Raw genomic sequence first — 17,432 nt, 5'->3', positions numbered from 1 at the left:
TCTATTGGTGGAGCCACTATAGGGGCAAACTGGATTACTGCAATGCCCTTCTAGCTGGCATCTCCAACAGAAACCTAACTAGACTCCAAACCACCCAAAATAACGTTCTCACAGCAGCTCTTGATATACCCAAAAGAGAACACATTTCACAAGAAAAACTGTTAATTGGCTCCCAGTCAAAGACTGCATCACATTCAAAATTCTCACCACCACTCACAAATGCATCAACTTCTCAGCACCCTCATACCCATCAGACACGCTAACTAGAACTCTATCAAAAAGGCCCACCAGACAAGGGTACACCAACCAACTCGCAGTACCGTGAATCAACAGAGCTAAGGCAGGAGGAATAGGCATCCCATATCTTCCAAAGTTATGGAACGCGCTCGCTACTGCCCTCAGAGCCGAACCCCCTCTCTACGCCTTCCTCAAAAACTGTAAAACTACCCTCTTCTATTAATAAGATACATTATCACACCCTCTATCTGTACTCCTCTATTACACAAGTTCTATCCAATATTACAGATTTACACGGTAGCATGCTTGCTCAGTTTGTTTTTTGTATGCATCTATGCTATGTTCATCTACTGCAATTAGCACTTCAGTGACTCCAGCACCTGTATTGCTCTCTTGTATGTAACTAAGCTAGGAGTAACCACTGTAACCAGTGGCTTGTATGTAACTAAGCTAGGAGTAACCACTGTAACCAGCGCCACAATGCCCACGGGCTGCTGCGAGCTTAACAAATGCAAATAAATATCAAAGCACATGATAAAAGCAGGCTCTCTGGCAAAGGAATGTGGCCTGCGCTAAAAATGGACTACAGGCATTGCCGTGGTGTTCGCTAGCTCTGGCAGAGCAGCACGTAACTCGGCAGTGTCTGCTGCCTGTCAAAACCCTGCGTGTGCTTAAATGGGATTGTACATGCTCAATGCATGACATGCAGAATTATGGAAAACCAGTGTTAAGAAATTACAAGCCAGATAAAAATGATGAGTGGAGTATGAATGAAAATTAGTTGTAGAAATGTTTAGTTTTTCCGGTGGCTAGGCCTCAAAGTTTGTGAAAATCTGCAGGGCTGCAGTGTGCGTCTATGTAAGGTATTAATATGTCAAGTAGCAAGGCTGCCAGAAATTGCTGATTAAGAAAGGAAGACTTTTCAGCACCCATTCTAGGAAAGGACGGTTTTGGATGGAGCCATGTCCATATCCAGTGACCACGTCAAGAGCTCCTGCCTGGCACCAGTCTGCAGGAGCTTGGAACGAAAGAGGAGCAGAGTTCTTTGCCCCATCCTCATTTCTGTAAAGAATAAACTTGTAATCCTTGCAAGATAAGACTCTTGGCCTTGCTTCCCTAGAGGGGTGCATTTATTATGATGTGACCGTGATTAGGGGTACCCATATAATTAAGGGGTACCACTGTAAATTGGTCTACCCTTGCAGCTTGTGCTTTCTAAAGGCGACTCCTCTTGAGTTGCTGCGAATTCTTTTTTGAACACTGACTATTTAAGAACATTTTTATAAGAGCATCAGAACTTTGACTTTGTCCATTCACTTTGGCTGTCCTAGCTCACTAAAAGCCTCCTTATGAACCTATTGGCTTTGGCAGTGTTTGTTCCCTTAAAGGTCTTAAATGTTCAACACTTTAATGCTGGTATAATTGACTGTCTGCATCTCTTTGGGAAAATCTAACTGTTCTTATAACATATCAGTCTGTTCTGATCTAACCCTAACCCTTTCTTCCTGATAAACTCAATATTGCAAAGGTGATACTATATAAATGCTATACTGACCTCAAAAAACGTCACCTCCGGGTGCTGGAACATGTGTAACATATGAATGAATTACTCACCTGCTTTAATGTTCACTTTTTTTATTGAATCCTAATTTGGGATGTTACAGCGAATTACTGCTTTTTAAAGAATGCTTTAAATATCCGAGTATGAATAATGCATTATAAGGGTGTTTAATTGGATATTTGCATTTACTGGTTTCATTGCACAGCTCACATTACCCCTCTTAAGATAATAAACCTAGCTGCTCACACTACCAACTTGTGCAGTTAAGGCCTATATAAAAAGGGTTACCTAATACCAAGATGATAAGTCGTATGTGTGGTCCCAAAGCAGTTGGACTGCACCAATTCTTACCAAACATCGACATCCTATTGGTAGGGACCAAAAACACCCACAATGAGGTGGGTAGGACAATGAAGGTGGCAAAAGATTTTCCTTAGGAAAGGTATTAAAATATAAGTAACCAGGGATTCCTAGCCTGATGGGGAATTTTCACAGCATGTGAATCTATTAAAGATCCAATGCTGGGGAAAGCTTAAAACTATGGATCTGTTGTGGATTAGCATACAGAGCAAAAAACCACCATCTAGTGTATTACGTGTACAGCTTGGGAAATGCCAATGTGCTAGTCTATGCATTTTAACATGATCTTTTATACAAAACAGGGAAGGTTTTCTCAATTATATGACAAAGTGCACATTTCAAATCTCCATAGCTGGAAGCTTCTCAGCAAAGCACATGTGTTTCCAAAGACGCGTGTAGAACGAAGGAATTTGTCAAATATCAAAGTAGGAACAAGTTACTTACCTGTAACTGTTGTTCTCCAGCATGGGTCTGGCATGGATTCACATGCTCATGAATATTCCCCGTCGTCAGGCTGGGAATCCTCGGTAAAGAAAAAACCAGTATCAGTTTCGTTTCTGATCTGTCTTTCGTAGCAATAACCAATCACTGGTCTCTGCGTCATACTGACCACAGCCAATGACTGCCCTCTACCTAAGCACCGCCTCTGGCAGCCATCTTCAGATTTGGAAGCACGTGAAGTGGCAGTATGACCAAGTGAAGAGCCGCAGAGGGGTAGGCGGGAGGGTTCGCATGTGAATCCATGCCAGACCCATGCTGGAGAACAACAGTTACAGGTAAGTAACTTGTTCCTTCTCCAGCATGGGGTCTGGCATGGATTCACATGCTCATGAATAAAGAATACATAGCAGTACACACATGCACAACCACGGGAGGTGGCAAAGGCTCAACATTAAGCATCACATCAACTCAACATTAAGCATCTTACCTCCTCACCAGGCTCACCTCAGGCGAACAGGTTGCGCAGCACTGCTTGGCCGACCCTGGACTCCTCCCTGGAATCCCGGTCGACGCAGTAGAATTTCGTGAAGGTGTGCGTCGACCTCCACGTAGCAGCCCTGCATATGTCCAGCAGGGGCACACCAGATAGGAACGCCGTGGTAGCTGCGATCGCTCTGGTGGAATGGGCTCTCGGACGGCCAGGCAGCGGTCGGTTTGCCAACCGGTGACAGTACATGATACAGCCGGAGAGCCATCTGGAGATGGAAGCCTTCGAGAGAGCCTTCCCCTGATTGACAGGTCCAAAGTTCACAAAGAGTTGTGACGTCTTCCGAAAACCCTTCGTGCGATCCACGTAGAACTTCAGCGCTCTAGCTACATCCAGCGAGTGCAAAGTCCTCTCAGCCGGCGACGAAGGCGACGGGAAGAACACAGGTAACACCAAGGGTTCGTTGAGATGGAAGTCCGACGGTACCTTGGGCATGAAGGAGGGGTGCGTCCTGAGCACTACCCTCGTGTCGTGGAAAGTCAAGTACGGGGCCTTGCAGGAAAGGGCCTGGATCTCACCCACTCGTCGTGCGGAGGTGATGGCCACGAGAAAAGCTGTCTTCCACGATAGAAACTTCAACGGGGCCGAGTGCAGAGGCTCGAACGGAGGTCCCATGAGCTTGGTCAGCACCACGTTGAGCTCCCACGCCGGGGCCGGAGCCTTCACCGGCGGGAACGATCTGAATAGTCCCTTCATGAACTCTTTCACCAGACGATGAGACCACAAGGACGTCCGCCCCGTGGTTCTGGTGTATCGGGAGATCGCAGCAAGATGAATCTTGATGGACGCGTGTGCCAGTCCAGCTTTGGCCAGCGTCAGCAGGTACGGCAGTACTTGGGGAGCCGTAATCCGTAGAGGGTTAATCTTCTGTGCGTGGCACCAGACAGAGAACCTCTTCCATTTGTGTCCGTAGCATTTAAGAGTCGAGGACGCCCTGGCCTTTGCAAGAACCTCTCTGCAATTGGCCGGTATGTCGTATCCTCCAAACTCTAGCGCTGCAGGAGCCAGGCCTGCAAGTTCAGCGACTTCGGGTCGTGGTGGAGGATGGCGCCTCCTTCCCTGGAGAGTAGGTCTGCGTCCGCCGGCAGCTTGATCGGCGGGGACGCTGACAAGTCCAGGAGGTCCGGGAACCATATCTGCCTCGGCCACGCAGGTGCGACGAGGATCATCCTGCACCGTGACCTCTTGAGCTGGTTGACGAGCCGGATTAGCAGAGGCAAGGGAGGGAACGCGTAGAGGAACAGGCCCTCCCAGGGGAACGAGAAAGCATCGCCCATGCTCCTCGTCTGGGGAAACCTGCTGGCGAACCTCCGGCACTTGGTGTTCGTCGCCGTCGCGAACAGGTCGATCTGGGGTGTGCCCCACCGTCGGAAGAGGCGATCCACTAGATCCTGCCGTAGTTCCCACTCGTGGCACGAGCGCAGCTCCCTGCTGAGTGAGTCGGCGATGGTGTTTTTTATCCCTGCCAGATGAAACGGCACCAGAAAAATCCCTTGGGCGACGGCCCAATGCCACAGGTCCTGCGCCTCCTTGGACAGCGCTGGGGACCTGGTTCCGCCCTGTTTCCTGATGTAAAACATGGTGGTGGTGTTGTCGGTGAAGATCCTCACCACCTTGCCCTTCAGGGACGGAAGGAAGGACCTGAGGGCCCAAAACACTGCACGGAGCTCCAGGACGTTGATATGCAGGGACTTCTCCGTCGGGAGCCAGAGTCCCCTCGCGTGCAGATTTTCGGTGTGCGCTCCCCACCCTTCCAGGGAGGCATCCGTGGTCACAGTCTCCTGGTGGGCTGGGGTCTGGAAGTCCATGCCCGCCGTCAGATGCGCGCGGGTGCCCCACCACCGTATCGCTCGCCGGAAACTCTCGTCGAGCTTGATCCTTTCCTCGAAGCTGCCCGTCGTCTGGATCCAGCGCGCATCCAGGAATTCTTGCAACGGGCGCATCCGGAGCCTGCACATGGGAATGAGGTAGATGCAGGAAGACATCATCCCGAGGAGGGACTTGATGGATCTCACTTTGGCCGCGTCGGCCACCAGCATCCGTTGCACCTTGCCCAAGATGGTCCTGGTCCTCTCCTCCGACGGGGAGGCCAGAAGGGACACTGTGTCGAGCCTCGCTCCCAGAAACAGTGCGACTTGCGCGGGCACCAGGTGGGATTTGGTGTAGTTCACGGAGAATCCCAGGTCCGTGAGGAGTTGGACGGTCCTTGCCGTGTGGACCACGGCGAGCTCCTTCGTCTTGGCGCGGATGAGCCAGTCGTCCAGGTAGGGGTAGACGTGAATCCCCTCGCGGCGCAGCTGCGCCGCCACCGGTGCGAGGCACTTGGTGAATACCCTGGGTGCCGACCGCAGTCCGAAGGGAAGGGCTTTGAACTGGTAATGACGCCCTTGGACCACGAACCTGAGGAATTTTCGGTGCCCCTTTAGGATTGGAATGTGGAAGTAGGCATCCTCCAAATCCAACGACGACAGGAAGTCTCCTTCCTCCAGTTGACCCAGGACGTGCTGTAAGGTGACCATCCGGAACTTCTGCGCCTTGATGAACTTGTTCAGCCGTCGCAGGTCTAGGATGGGGCGCCATCCTCCCGTCTTCTTCTTCACGAGGAAGTATCGCGAGTAGACTCCGGAGCCCCGAAGCCTCTTTGGGACGAGTTCGATGGCGCCCTTTCTGAGCATCGCCTTTACCTCCAGGAGAAGTTGAGGGACGTGAAGTTCTCTCCTGGCCACGGGGGGGACGCGCGGGCACCTTCTTTGAAACTCGAGCGCGTGGCCCCGGGCCAGGGCGTCCAGCACCCAACGGTCGGTGGAGATGGACTCCCACACGCTGACGAAGCCCGCCAGCCGGCCTCCCACCGGGGTGCTTCGGTGGGGGCCCGACCCCACGGCCGGTTCAATCCTGCTTGGACGCGGCCTTGCCGCCTTGACCTCCTTGGCGACGACGGCGGGGTCCGCTAGACTTGCCTCGTCCTCTGTAGGCCTCTTGCGACGACGAGCGGGCCGCTTGACGGTAGGAAGCGAAACCGCCACCGGAACCTTTGGAGGCGCCCTTGCCTCCGCCGCTCCGAAAGGGCGTCCGTCGTTGCTGCAGGACTCCCAGGGCCCGGGCCGTCTCAGTATCCGCCTTGATGGCCTGGAGGGAATCGTCCACCGTCTTCCCAAACAGGTTGTTCCCGTCGAAGGGCATGTCCAGGACTCTGGTCTGGACGTCCTGCCGAAAATCCGTAGCTTTGAGCCATCCACGACGTCGAAGGCAAACGCCGTTGCCTAGCTGGCGGAACCCAGCGTCGGCGATGTCCGTCGCCACGGTGATGGCGTGGTCCGAAGCCACTTCACCTTCCTGGAGGATCTCAAGGGCCTCAGCCCTCTTGTCGTCCGGCAGAAAATCCAGCAGGGGAGCCATCTTGTACCAGAGCTCCCTGTCGTAGCGGGCCACGATAGCCAAGGCGTTGGCCGCTTTAATCGTCGTCGCTGCCGACGAGATGACTCTACGTCCCATAGCATCCAATTTCTTTCCCTCGCCGTCCGGCGGGGAAGTCGATGTGGAGGCCCCACCCCCCCCCCGCTTTCTTCCTGGCCGCCGCGGAGACGACGGAGTCCGGGGTAGGCTGCGCCCGGAGGCATAGGGGGGCCGTGTCCGGGACCCGGTACTTCTTCTCGTACCGGTCTCTTCTAGCTGGCGTCGTGGAAGGGTTCTTGAGGAGGGAAAGGCCCTCATCCCAAATGTCGTCCAACAGAGGCACTGCGAGGACCGTCTTCCTCTTGGCCTCGCGCCGCTGATAAAGGAAGCCTTCCTTTTTCTTCTCCTCGGGGCAGAGTTGAAAAAGCTCGGAAGCCCTGGAGATCATGGAATGGAAAGATCCGATCTCGTCGGGCGGAGAAGCCCTGGTGGGGGGCGACGACGGAAAATCCTCGTCGTATGCCTCGTCGTCCGTACCCGTCGCTGCCGTGTCAGTCCCCGTATCATCCCCTCGGGTGGACGGGGAGGAGGGCTGGACGGGGCGCGACGGTTGAAAAGGAGGTGGAGGATGGATCCTTCTTTTCTTGGCAGGGGGAACACCAGAAGGTCCCGGTTCTGGATCCCCCGACGGGAGAGGTTCCTCCGTCGGTAACGGTAGCCTCGTCCTTATCTCAGTGCATAAGGACTGTATGGCCAACAAAATGGCCGCCGAGTTGTCTCGCGGCGCTGGCAGAGGGGAATCCGACGGGCGAGCAGGGGCCCCGTCGGCATCCTCGACGATGTCGTCGTCGTCGCCTGCGTCGGGACCCATTCCGACGGGCTGGTCTTGTTCCACGCCTAGGCCGTGGCTTAAGACCTCGACCAGCTCTTCTTCTGAGGTTGAGGCCGAATCTACGACGACGCCCTGCCCCCCCTTCTTCTCCACGGAGGGTTTCACGGGGGTCCTATCGATGGGCATAAAAGAAGACTCCCTCCGAGGAGGCAGGGAGATTCTGGGCCCTGAGGTCGCCACCACTGGAGTAGCCTCCACAGGCTGGGCCAGGGCCGCCGCGACCGTTTCGATAGAGGGCTTGGTCGGATGGATCAAGGCCTTCACCACCCTAGGTGCGCTCACCGCCTTGTCCTTGAGGGAGGGGGCACTGCCACGCTCCTCCTCTGCCTTCGAGCTCGACCGGGGCCTCTCCAGGAGCTTCGCCGGGTGCTCGGCCTTCCTCTTACCCGACCCAGAGCGTTGGCTCGTGGTTGATGGTGCCGGGGAGGGTGCGCCCTGCCTGGCGCCCGTAGAGCCCGACCGTTCGGCGCTCCCGGTGCCAGCGGACTCGCGGTGCTTGGCCTTATGTTGGGCCCCCGTCGCCGGGGCGCCCTCAAAGGTCTTAGAAGACCGCTCGGATTTCTTCTTCTTCTCGCCAGACGGGCTCTTACCCTGCAGCCAGTTGGCGAGACGTTGATGACGGTCCTTCATGGTCCGTTCCGACATGTCGCCGCAAAACGCACAGTCCTTCTCCACGTGCGTTTTGTCCTCATGAAGGCAGTAAAGGCAGAAAGAGTGTTCGTCCTCCTTAAAGACGTTCTGCAGCTGGCATCCAGGGCAGACCCTGAACAGCTTTCCGGGCGTCGAGCTTCCCTTCTCCTGGGCCATCTCCGAGACCGGGCCTGAGAAGCTTCTGGAGTCCTCCGAAGCGTAGCTCGACGAAATCTTCACCCTTGAGGGGCACAGATGAATCCGACACGGGTCCCCGTAGATCGGATGTAGTATCGGTGGAGCTTGAGGCTCTTTGACCGAAGAATCGAAGTTTTTGTGAAAAAAGCGCGAAAAAATAGCACTAACGCTCGAGAGCAATAGCACGAGGATCCCAACACATGAACGTGCGGTAAAAATCTGAAGATGGCTGCCAGAGGCGGTGCTTAGGTAGAGGGCAGTCATTGGCTGTGGTCAGTATGACGCAGAGACCAGTGATTGGTTATTGCTACGAAAGACAGATCAGAAACGAAACTGATACTGGTTTTTTCTTTACCGAGGATTCCCAGCCTGACGACGGGGAATATTCATGAGCATGTGAATCCATGCCAGACCCCATGCTGGAGAAGTTGCTTAACGAGATAAAGTACACAATGCACCAAAAGGTCATAAAGCTATCTCCTAAATAAAACAGCACAACCATACATACTTCTCTCTCTCTTTGCTCCAGGGACTCCATATCTTGTTCGGAGAGCTTTGAGGTCTTGAACAGTTCAAGGTTTTGCTGTCACAAATAAAAACAGTTTACATTAAAATGCAATGTGTAAAACCCCATATATACTCTAGGAATACTCCTCAGCCTAGTTGCATTACCTTGTGAAGGTCAGACAGTTGTTGATGTCTTGTCAAAGCATCACGATTTGGAAATTGCCGCCTACAAAGTAGACACGCCATCTTCTTTAAGTCTGTCCACCTGTCTTCATCAATGTCTACCAATCGCTCCTGTTCCTCTTCATTATCACTATCACCACTGTAAGCAGCAACCAAACCAAGCTAGGAAGGAATTACAATAGAGAAGTTGTGTTTAGTGAAAAAAAGATGAGTGACCCAAGTACTTCGACACAATTAAAAACCAATTTTAACAACCATCCAGTTGAAAGGTTGCATCAAAAGATTGCAAAGTGTTAGGTAGGAATCGGTGCAGTCACACGGAGACTACACAACACGTATCTGCTTGACATTAGATAACCCACCTTTTGGTATAGGTCTGTACTACACAAGATGGTAGTGTGACTGAGCAGTCAGGCCTATCTCAAGAGGGTTAAATGTGAGCTGCAGAGTTGTACAAATGAAATCTGTAAATACAAGGCACCAAGTAACACACACTCAAGGTTTCAGTTATAAAGTTATTTAACATCAATCTTTAAATAAGCATTCTTTAAAAAGGCAATTAGTGTAAAAATTTCAATATACTTTAAAATTACATTTCAGAACGAAATTATATTTTATTTATATTGCGCTCGTACCTAAGCGTTTGATCGCGACCAGGCAAGGGAAGGGAACAGGGAGAACAAAAACAACGATCTTACTAGGCCCAGTACACTGATAACGCGCAAGTGCATGGGAAGGGGTAAAGTGCAAGGAGGGGTACGTGGAAAGTGACAGAGGAGAAAACAGAATAAATAAAAATAAAGGTGGTAGTGCAGCCAGCAAGTGGCAAGTGCTAGGTTAAGCAGATAGGGTATATCTGACAAGTGCACAAGAGAAGTGGGTGGGGGACTATGGTTACAGAGGCAGTGCAGGAGGGTGGCAGGGTGAGCAGGTACCTGTGCCTGAAGGACAGAGGGTGGCCAGGTGAACGGTGCCGAGAGAGAAAACAGATCAGCAGGGGAGAAGTGGGGAAAAGGCATAAGCGAAGAGGCAGGTCTTGAGGTGCTTCCGGTACCGGAGGTGGTTCGCCTCAAGTTTCAAGGTGGCAGGGAGGCTGTACCAAAGACCGAGATCTACCCCCCAGCTTGTTTATTTGAAAAACGTCTGACCCTGAGGGAGTTCGAGGTAGAAAAGCAAAGGGCTCAAGAGGGGAGGTATTTACGGAGGGAAAGTTGAAGGTATTTCGGACCCAGACTCCAGAAAACCTTGTGGACAATGCAGGGTGTTTTAAATGTAATCATTGCATCCACTGGGATGCAATCAGAACAAGTCAGTGGATAATCTTTGGATATGCTTTTAACACAATTCCTACACCTTGAGGTGACTTTAATTAGAAGGATAGTAATGGCATTTATATATCACACTCGTTAACAGATTCTGAGTTTTGCAGAAAAAGAACGGTTTAAGGAAGGAAAAGGTTAAACAGGTTCTCAGTATAGGAGGACAACTAAATCTTCCAATAAAGTCTAGACAAGCCTTTTCCAGCAGTAACAGTTCACAACAACCTACAACCTAACGGACTCGAAGAGTCTTCAGGGAGCCAGGACAGCCAAACTCAATTGGAACACAGTCTACGGAGCTGAGGCATGTCTTAGGTCAGAAACAGTCTTGCACAAAGTTAGAGAGTTTGTAGAAAATCACTTGTAGGGTCACAAGCTTTCACTTTGAAATTAACTCTAAAAGGTAAGTCACTGCAATTCCCAACTGAAAAAAGCACAGCTAAAAGACAATGAGGTAAGAATCCCAAGTCTAAACAGTACCTCTGGTTTGAAGAAGAGTGGTGCAGCTAGATTCTGTCTTGCTACAGCGGTGCAGAAACTGTTCCTGAGCGTCAGTCGCGGGGACAAGAGGGCGGACGTCTGGAGGGTTCCTGCGGCAGTACTTGGGAGGTCATCGGCAGCTGCGGGCTCTTTTCGGTTCAGCAGAATTTTGTGGTTTCAGCGGTTAGCAAACAGCAGCATTGCAGATCTCGCTTGGGCTTCCTTCACTACTTGGGTCCTGCACTCTTCTGAGGGGACCCGAGCTCTGGTCGTCCTACTACTGGAGGGTCCTTCGGAGACTCCTGGAGCTTTTAGCCAGCTTTCAGACGTTTCACTCAACTACGGATTACTCGACCTCTGGCACTAAGTTCTTGCAGCAATGAAGTACAGCCAGTCAGGGAAGATGGTCCAGTGGAGCTAGTCTCGGGCTTAGTTTGTCACACTAACCAAAGGGGAGAAGGCGTCCGTTGTGGAACTTCTCTGTCGAATTAAAAAAATGAGTTTCAGCAGAGCAGTAGGGCTTCACCGGGTAATTCAAAGGTCCAGAAGGATACAGCAAGCTTTGTTCACTCTGTCGGGTCTTTCTCCCAGTGGTCCACTCTGCCTCTGGTCCCAAAACCCTTGCATTTTAAGCAGGTTTCTCCCATTGAAGCACAGCCTAGGGTGTCAATCACACAGCAAGGTGGCTGTCCTGAAAGGACAGCCAGCTAGCCAATCGGAACTGGCTGCATTCAGGCATTCCTAGAGACAAAGGACAGAGGAGTTTCAGGACCCTGCCTCACATCCTGTCCTTCCAGACACTGGATCCAGGGGCACTGTTTCAGGGCTGAAGCCCCCAAAGGCAAGACAAACAAATGGTTCAAATCCGTTTCGACACAGTAAAACCCAAGCAAGAACCAAGCAAGACCTCACAAACCAAAAATTGCGAGAAAAAAAGAAAACGGGGCCATGGGTGCTGTACTGCAGTGGAGGGTTCACCCTGCATTCGAAAAATGATAAGTTACTCAACGTAGTGACTAATGTAGCCCCCCTTTACCCCATACTGCATGGGCGTCCCTTCATAGGGACGGGAGTTGGAACCTTTTTCACCAGAAAAAACATTCTTCCCCTTTATATTTAGAGGCACACGTGGAGGTGCGGCCCTGGGAGCATGCGCTGCCCTGACTCCGCCCTCCAGCGCCACACCTCAGTCCCCATTGACGCGTCGACAATAGATTTAACATTGCCTAATGACACCAGTACTATTTGGGGGGCGGGGAGGGCAGGTGGAACGTATGGAGGAAAGGGGACTATGGACTAAGAGTATGTTAGTCACTACAGTGAATAACTTATAATTACTCTTACGCCCTGTCCCCTTTCATACATACTGCATGGGCGATTACAAATGAATGTAGCCCGGGGTGGAGAGGAGACCCTCCTTAAGCAAATGGGTTCCTGAGAACCACCTGTTCCGAAAGCCACATCAAATCTAGAGCCAGCATCCAAACAGTAATGCTTTCAGAAAGCCGAGGGAGGGGCCCAAGTGGCCACCCTGCTTATGACTTGCCAGGGGACATGGTGCTGGAATGCGATGGTCGTTGCCTTGGCCCTGACTGCGTGGCCATGCATGTTGGCCGGCAGCGGCTTGTGCTGGCCCTCGTACGCTTCTTTGATGGCCAAGACCATCCAGCGGGATATGGAGGCCCGATAGCCTGGTCTTGAGTCTCCGAAGGTGACAAACAGGGCATCCGATTTGCGGAAGCCCTTGGTCCTTCCAAGTAGAACTTCAGGGCATGCCTGACATCCAGGCAGTGCAGCACTCTGTGCTTCGTCCTTAGGATCGGCAAAAAACATATGAAGGACTATTTCCTCATTCAAGTGGAAAGCAGACAGCACCTTGGGCAGAAATGCTGGGTGTGTCCGCAGGACTACTTTGTACCTGTGAAAGGTAGTATATGGTTCCGAGGCGACCAGCACCTGGATTTACCCGACTCTACGAGCCAAGGCCGATCAGTAAGGCAGTCTTGATGGTGACCAGCCTGATGTCAGCAGACACCATTGGTTCAAATGGTGTGCGCGCCAGGGCGCCCAAGACTATGTTAAGGTCCCACACGGATGCGGCTTCTTGATGGGCGGGTAGAGCCTTGCAAGCCTAGTCAAATGTTTGATGATAGGATTGGAGGAAGAGAAGATGCCCTCCTCCCAGTTCCTGTAAGCCCCGACGTGAAATTGACTTTACTTACATTTTGTAACTTTCTAGATCCAGCACACACTATCTTACCATATAGTGCTGGAGGGATTACTTAGTATCCTCTTTGTCTAGTTTCTAATGTAGCCTTTTTTATGTTACCCTTTCTACAATTAATGGCTGGGGCAGTGGTTTACTTTTCACTACCATTGTGTGTTCCTACTTCAGGCTGCAGTAAAACACCCATGGGTGCCTATTTTGTCAAAAAGGCCCAGTCTTTTACCATTTCTTGTTGGAAAGGTCCTTCTTGAGATTTACTCTGTGCGCCAAACCATGTGTGGTCCTTTTGTTCCTTTTGATCTTTGGCGGGATTCACTGGTGATGCTCGCCTCTGGCTCCAGCGTGTCTGGCGGTGCAGGAAGCAAGGGAGGTGCCCGACACTCCCTGTGCTTAGTCTCCTTGGTAAGAGGAATGCACCCATGGGTGATTGGCTGGAGGGCTGTCCTCGGAGGACAGCCACCCTGCTATGTGATTGACAGTTGGCTGCAAATAAATGGGAGAAACATGCATAAAAAGCAAGGCTTTTTGCTTGGAAGGCAGAGTCGACCATTGAACGGAGGAATCCGAAAAACTACTTCAAAGAGACGCCTGCTGCAACTCCTGGACCGTTGGTTTGCCAAGTGAAGCCCTGCTGCTGTGATGAAGCCCCGAAATTGCCTCGACTATAGAAGACCTGCAAAGGACGACTTGTGTCCTATCGACCCCAAGACAAGCTCATCTGGAAATCCTCTCTGAGCTGGCTGTACTTCCATTTCTGCTGCAGGAAACGATTGGCAGGGAGAGAAACACCAGATTAGAGTTTGCGTCTTAAAGTTGGACCCCGAGCTCCAGGAAGATCCTCCGGACAGGACTGACCAAGCCTGAGCCACCTCAACAGAGTGCTGGACCCAAGATGTGAGGAAAGTCCATAGTGGTAACCGAGACCCACAGTGGTGCTATTTGTGAGAGTCGAGAAGCTGAAACCGCAAAGTGCTGGTGATCTGAAGTTCACCCATTGCTGCCACCGACCTTCAATTCGTAGTGCAGGAGTCCCCAGACAGAGGCACAGGAACAACAGGATCTGCAGACCTACACAGGAACATAAGCCAGCTGGAACCATTTTCTTCTAACCAAAGGTACTGTAAAACTAAGGGGACTTACCTCTTGTGTATCCTTGCTAGTTATCACTTGAGACTTGTCTTGGTTGCTTTTGCAGAGTTGCTTGTAGCGTTGCCCCTCACAAGCCTCCAAGCTTGTGGCCCTACAGGGATATATTTTTATCCAAAAACTTCTAAAACATTGTGCAAGACTTTTTACCTGCCAGCAAGAAGTGCTTCAGCTCACCTAACTGACTGTCCTGGCTCCCTGAAAACTCTTACCTCTGTGCTTTACATTTCCCCCCAGAAAGGGTTACTTTACTTTGCATTGGAGAGTTCAAAAAGTACTTACCTGCTTAAGAATATTGGTTAACCATTGTTTTATTCCCTCAACTTCTTTTGACACTATCTTCGGTAGTGATCTAAATGTACCAGTGATATATTAATGTCCACAGTGTCCTAGTTATTTAAGTCACCTCAGGGTGAAGGAAGAATCCGTGTGCCGTCCCAAATGGGTATTTACTGATTTAGAGAAACAGGGAGTGTGTTATTATGAAGTATATTTGTGTTATATATATATATATTGCTCCCTTCTAAAAAAGACGTATTCAACTGACTTTTAAATATATTAATAATTGTTTAATCAAGAAACCTTGAGTGTAAGTGTTTATTTGGATACTTGTCACTGAGAATCTGTGTAATAACCCTACAGCTCACAGTAACCCCTCTTGAGATAAGCCTGGCTGCTCAGTCACTCTACCAACTCGTGTAGTACATGCTTATACCAATGGTTGGGTTAACTATTGCCAAGATGTCAAGGCTGGTGCAGTCTCCCACAGGGTACTGCATACAATCTTGCCCAACACAAAGGAATTTCCAGCCCGGATGTCAGGGGAAGGAACAAGAAAGGCCAAGAAACACTAAAATGACAAAGAAAGACGACAGGGGCCATTTTGGTAAAATGAGCACCCTTAGGTGCCTTTACTGCATCTGTGAACACAGCCCACAGTAAAGGTGCACCACATTAATACAAGGTATCACTGCCACCAGCCATTGAAGGTACGCTTGTCCCTGTAACAGAATTGTTACAGTTTTAGTGTGAAAGGGGATACATGATATCTCCCCAGCACTCCACATAAGGTTCACCTAACAAAATGTAGAAGGGATCCAAAGGTCCGTTCTGCCCTTGGGAACTGTAGCTCTCTCAAGGTTAGCCAGAGAAAGTTTAAAAGGAGAGCCCGTAGGGCAACCCAGCAACAGGCACGTATTGCCAAAATGTTAAGAGAATAACTTTAAAAAGACACTATGCAGAGTCTAAAAATTGACGCCCATAACACGTGTAAAGGATTCTGTGAGTGTTGAAAAAGGTTCCCACTCACTGAGGTATAAGGAAAAATAATCTACCAGTAAAGCAAAAGGTTCTGGGTCAACCCAGGTCAGGAAGATTTACCATTTCTATGAAAATCTTACCTAACAAAGCAAGCGTGGTAAGTTGTCTGGCTAAGTCTAGGGGAGGGTCAGGGGTCCACACCGTGAAATATAGAAAGATTACACAGACAGCAAATACGCAAATACTCTACTGTTGGAACAAAGACACTAAAAATGAATGAAGCAGGATGTTATCATACAAAACTCGAAATATAAAAGCATATATACAGTTAGTTAATGCACTGCATACAGTTTACCATATACCTGAAATGAAAGTTAATTAGTCCGGCAATTGTATTAACAGTCCACGGGAATACAAACCCTAACTTTATAGGTCCATCACTAAATTGAATGGGACACTGTGCCCAAAAGTTCAAAGTACCTTTAGAAGTTGGGACAAAGTTAGGAAATGGTCCTGTGGGTGTGAAGACTATTCCAGAAATTGTTCAAATTGATTTACAGGTGAGTAAATTGCTTTTCCTTGCTTTGAGCAGCTTTTTCAACAACCGTTTAAAAAGCAATGGAATGGAAGAATAAATCAAAGTTCTTCACAAACTTTATAATGGAGGAGACAAAGGCATCAGTAAGTATGGAGACTACTCACTGCTTTTATGCCTTTTTTTCCAAAAGGACTTGGCAGGTCAAATTGGAGGCTGCTGGGGGTAGGTTTTCCCGCCATTGGATCCAGTAGAAGATACACAGGAGCTGCGGGTGCAAACACGTCGGACCCAGGAGCTGAGTGCAACCCTTCACAGTGAAGAAATGCAGCAGGCACCAATGCAGGACTCTTCAGGACACTACCAGACAGGACAAGGACTGTTACAGATGGGGGAAGGCCAGTTCCAGAAGGCGTGTCTCCAGCCGCGAAGAAAGGAAACCTTCCAGAACAGGACCAGATGCTGGGAGGCTGAAACTTTGCAACGTTGCAGGAAGGCAACTTGTAGGATGGAGATGACTGAAGTTCTGGGCCAAAACACGGATAAGGGACGCTTCTAGCACAGTGGCCCAAAACTGAGCTGTCAGTCCAATGGGTGGTCCAGGAACACTTTCGAAGAATCCAGAATGCAGAACTGTGAGAAGGCGTCGAGACTGGTTGGTCCTACTAGTCCCAAGGCTGGAAGCACCAGCAAGGGTCTTCTGAGATCAGATAGTCCAGCAGGGCTTCACAGACGGCAGCAAGAATGGTCAAAAAGCCTCTTCAGGATTCGTCCTCCAGTCTTTCATCATCTCCACAGCTACACAGGGTACCTGGCTGCTCATCTGGTCTTCTAGAATGGCTGCAGGACCCCTTATTCTAAATTCAGGCGAGTGATCAAACTTGACCCTCCAATGGTTAGGACCTCTACCACTCATGCCAACCAGCATTGGTCCAATCAAGGACCTCTGAGGCTGACTCATGGCATGCAAACTAGACACACTGGCACCAGTATGTGGATTGGGACCGTACAGTTCTAGCCCACTTTCTGAGCCCATGCTCTAGTGTGCGGTGAAAAAACAGCAGCTTTCACTGGCAAATTCAGAACCACAAGGTAGTTCTTGAGAAGGCAGGAAGAAGGCAAAATAAAAAAATGGCTAAAGAACAAGCAACAAATCTCATGGCACCACCAGCTTGTCTTTAAGCACATTGAAAAGTAACGAAAATCCAATTGGTGCAAGTCTACAGTGATACAAAATAATCCCCATTGCACTGCATTGAAATATGCTGTGTGCAAAATGTAAATGTTACCCAACCAGAAGACAAGTAACAAGACAAACAGCACCAACAATCTGAGGGACTAGTCCGTTTCCCGTTAACAAGAGTAAAAGGTCAGTGAAGTGGCTTCTCTGCAAAAAGTCAAAGCGTAAAAGCAAACCAAAAGCAAAAAGTGCGAGTGAGAGCGCTAGTGAGCGTGTGACGAGGTGAGCGCTAGCGAGCGTGACGAGCGTGTGACGAGGGGAGCGCAAGTGAGC

General features: G+C 50.2%; 1 protein-coding gene across 2 annotated transcripts in view; it reads right to left on the bottom strand.

Annotated features, from left to right (window-relative positions):
* RBM5 (RNA binding motif protein 5) overlaps nt 1-17,432 on the bottom strand; it is a 621,154-nt gene that overhangs the window by 37,775 nt on the left and 565,947 nt on the right. For both annotated transcript variants that reach the window (XM_069644151.1, XM_069644150.1), the window contains exons 22-23: nt 8,935-9,114; nt 8,771-8,845 (exon numbers count right to left, since the gene is read on the bottom strand). In XM_069644151.1, the coding sequence (XP_069500252.1) occupies nt 8,771-8,845; nt 8,935-9,114 (255 nt within the window). The remainder of the gene's footprint in view (nt 1-8,770; nt 8,846-8,934; nt 9,115-17,432) is intronic.

This window comes from Ambystoma mexicanum, chromosome 2p (genome assembly GCF_040938575.1).
Source record: "Ambystoma mexicanum isolate Mex_15411 chromosome 2p, UKY_AmexF1_1, whole genome shotgun sequence".
NCBI lineage: Eukaryota > Metazoa > Chordata > Amphibia > Caudata > Ambystomatidae > Ambystoma > Ambystoma mexicanum.
This window is presented reverse-complemented; position numbering and strand designations above follow the sequence as displayed.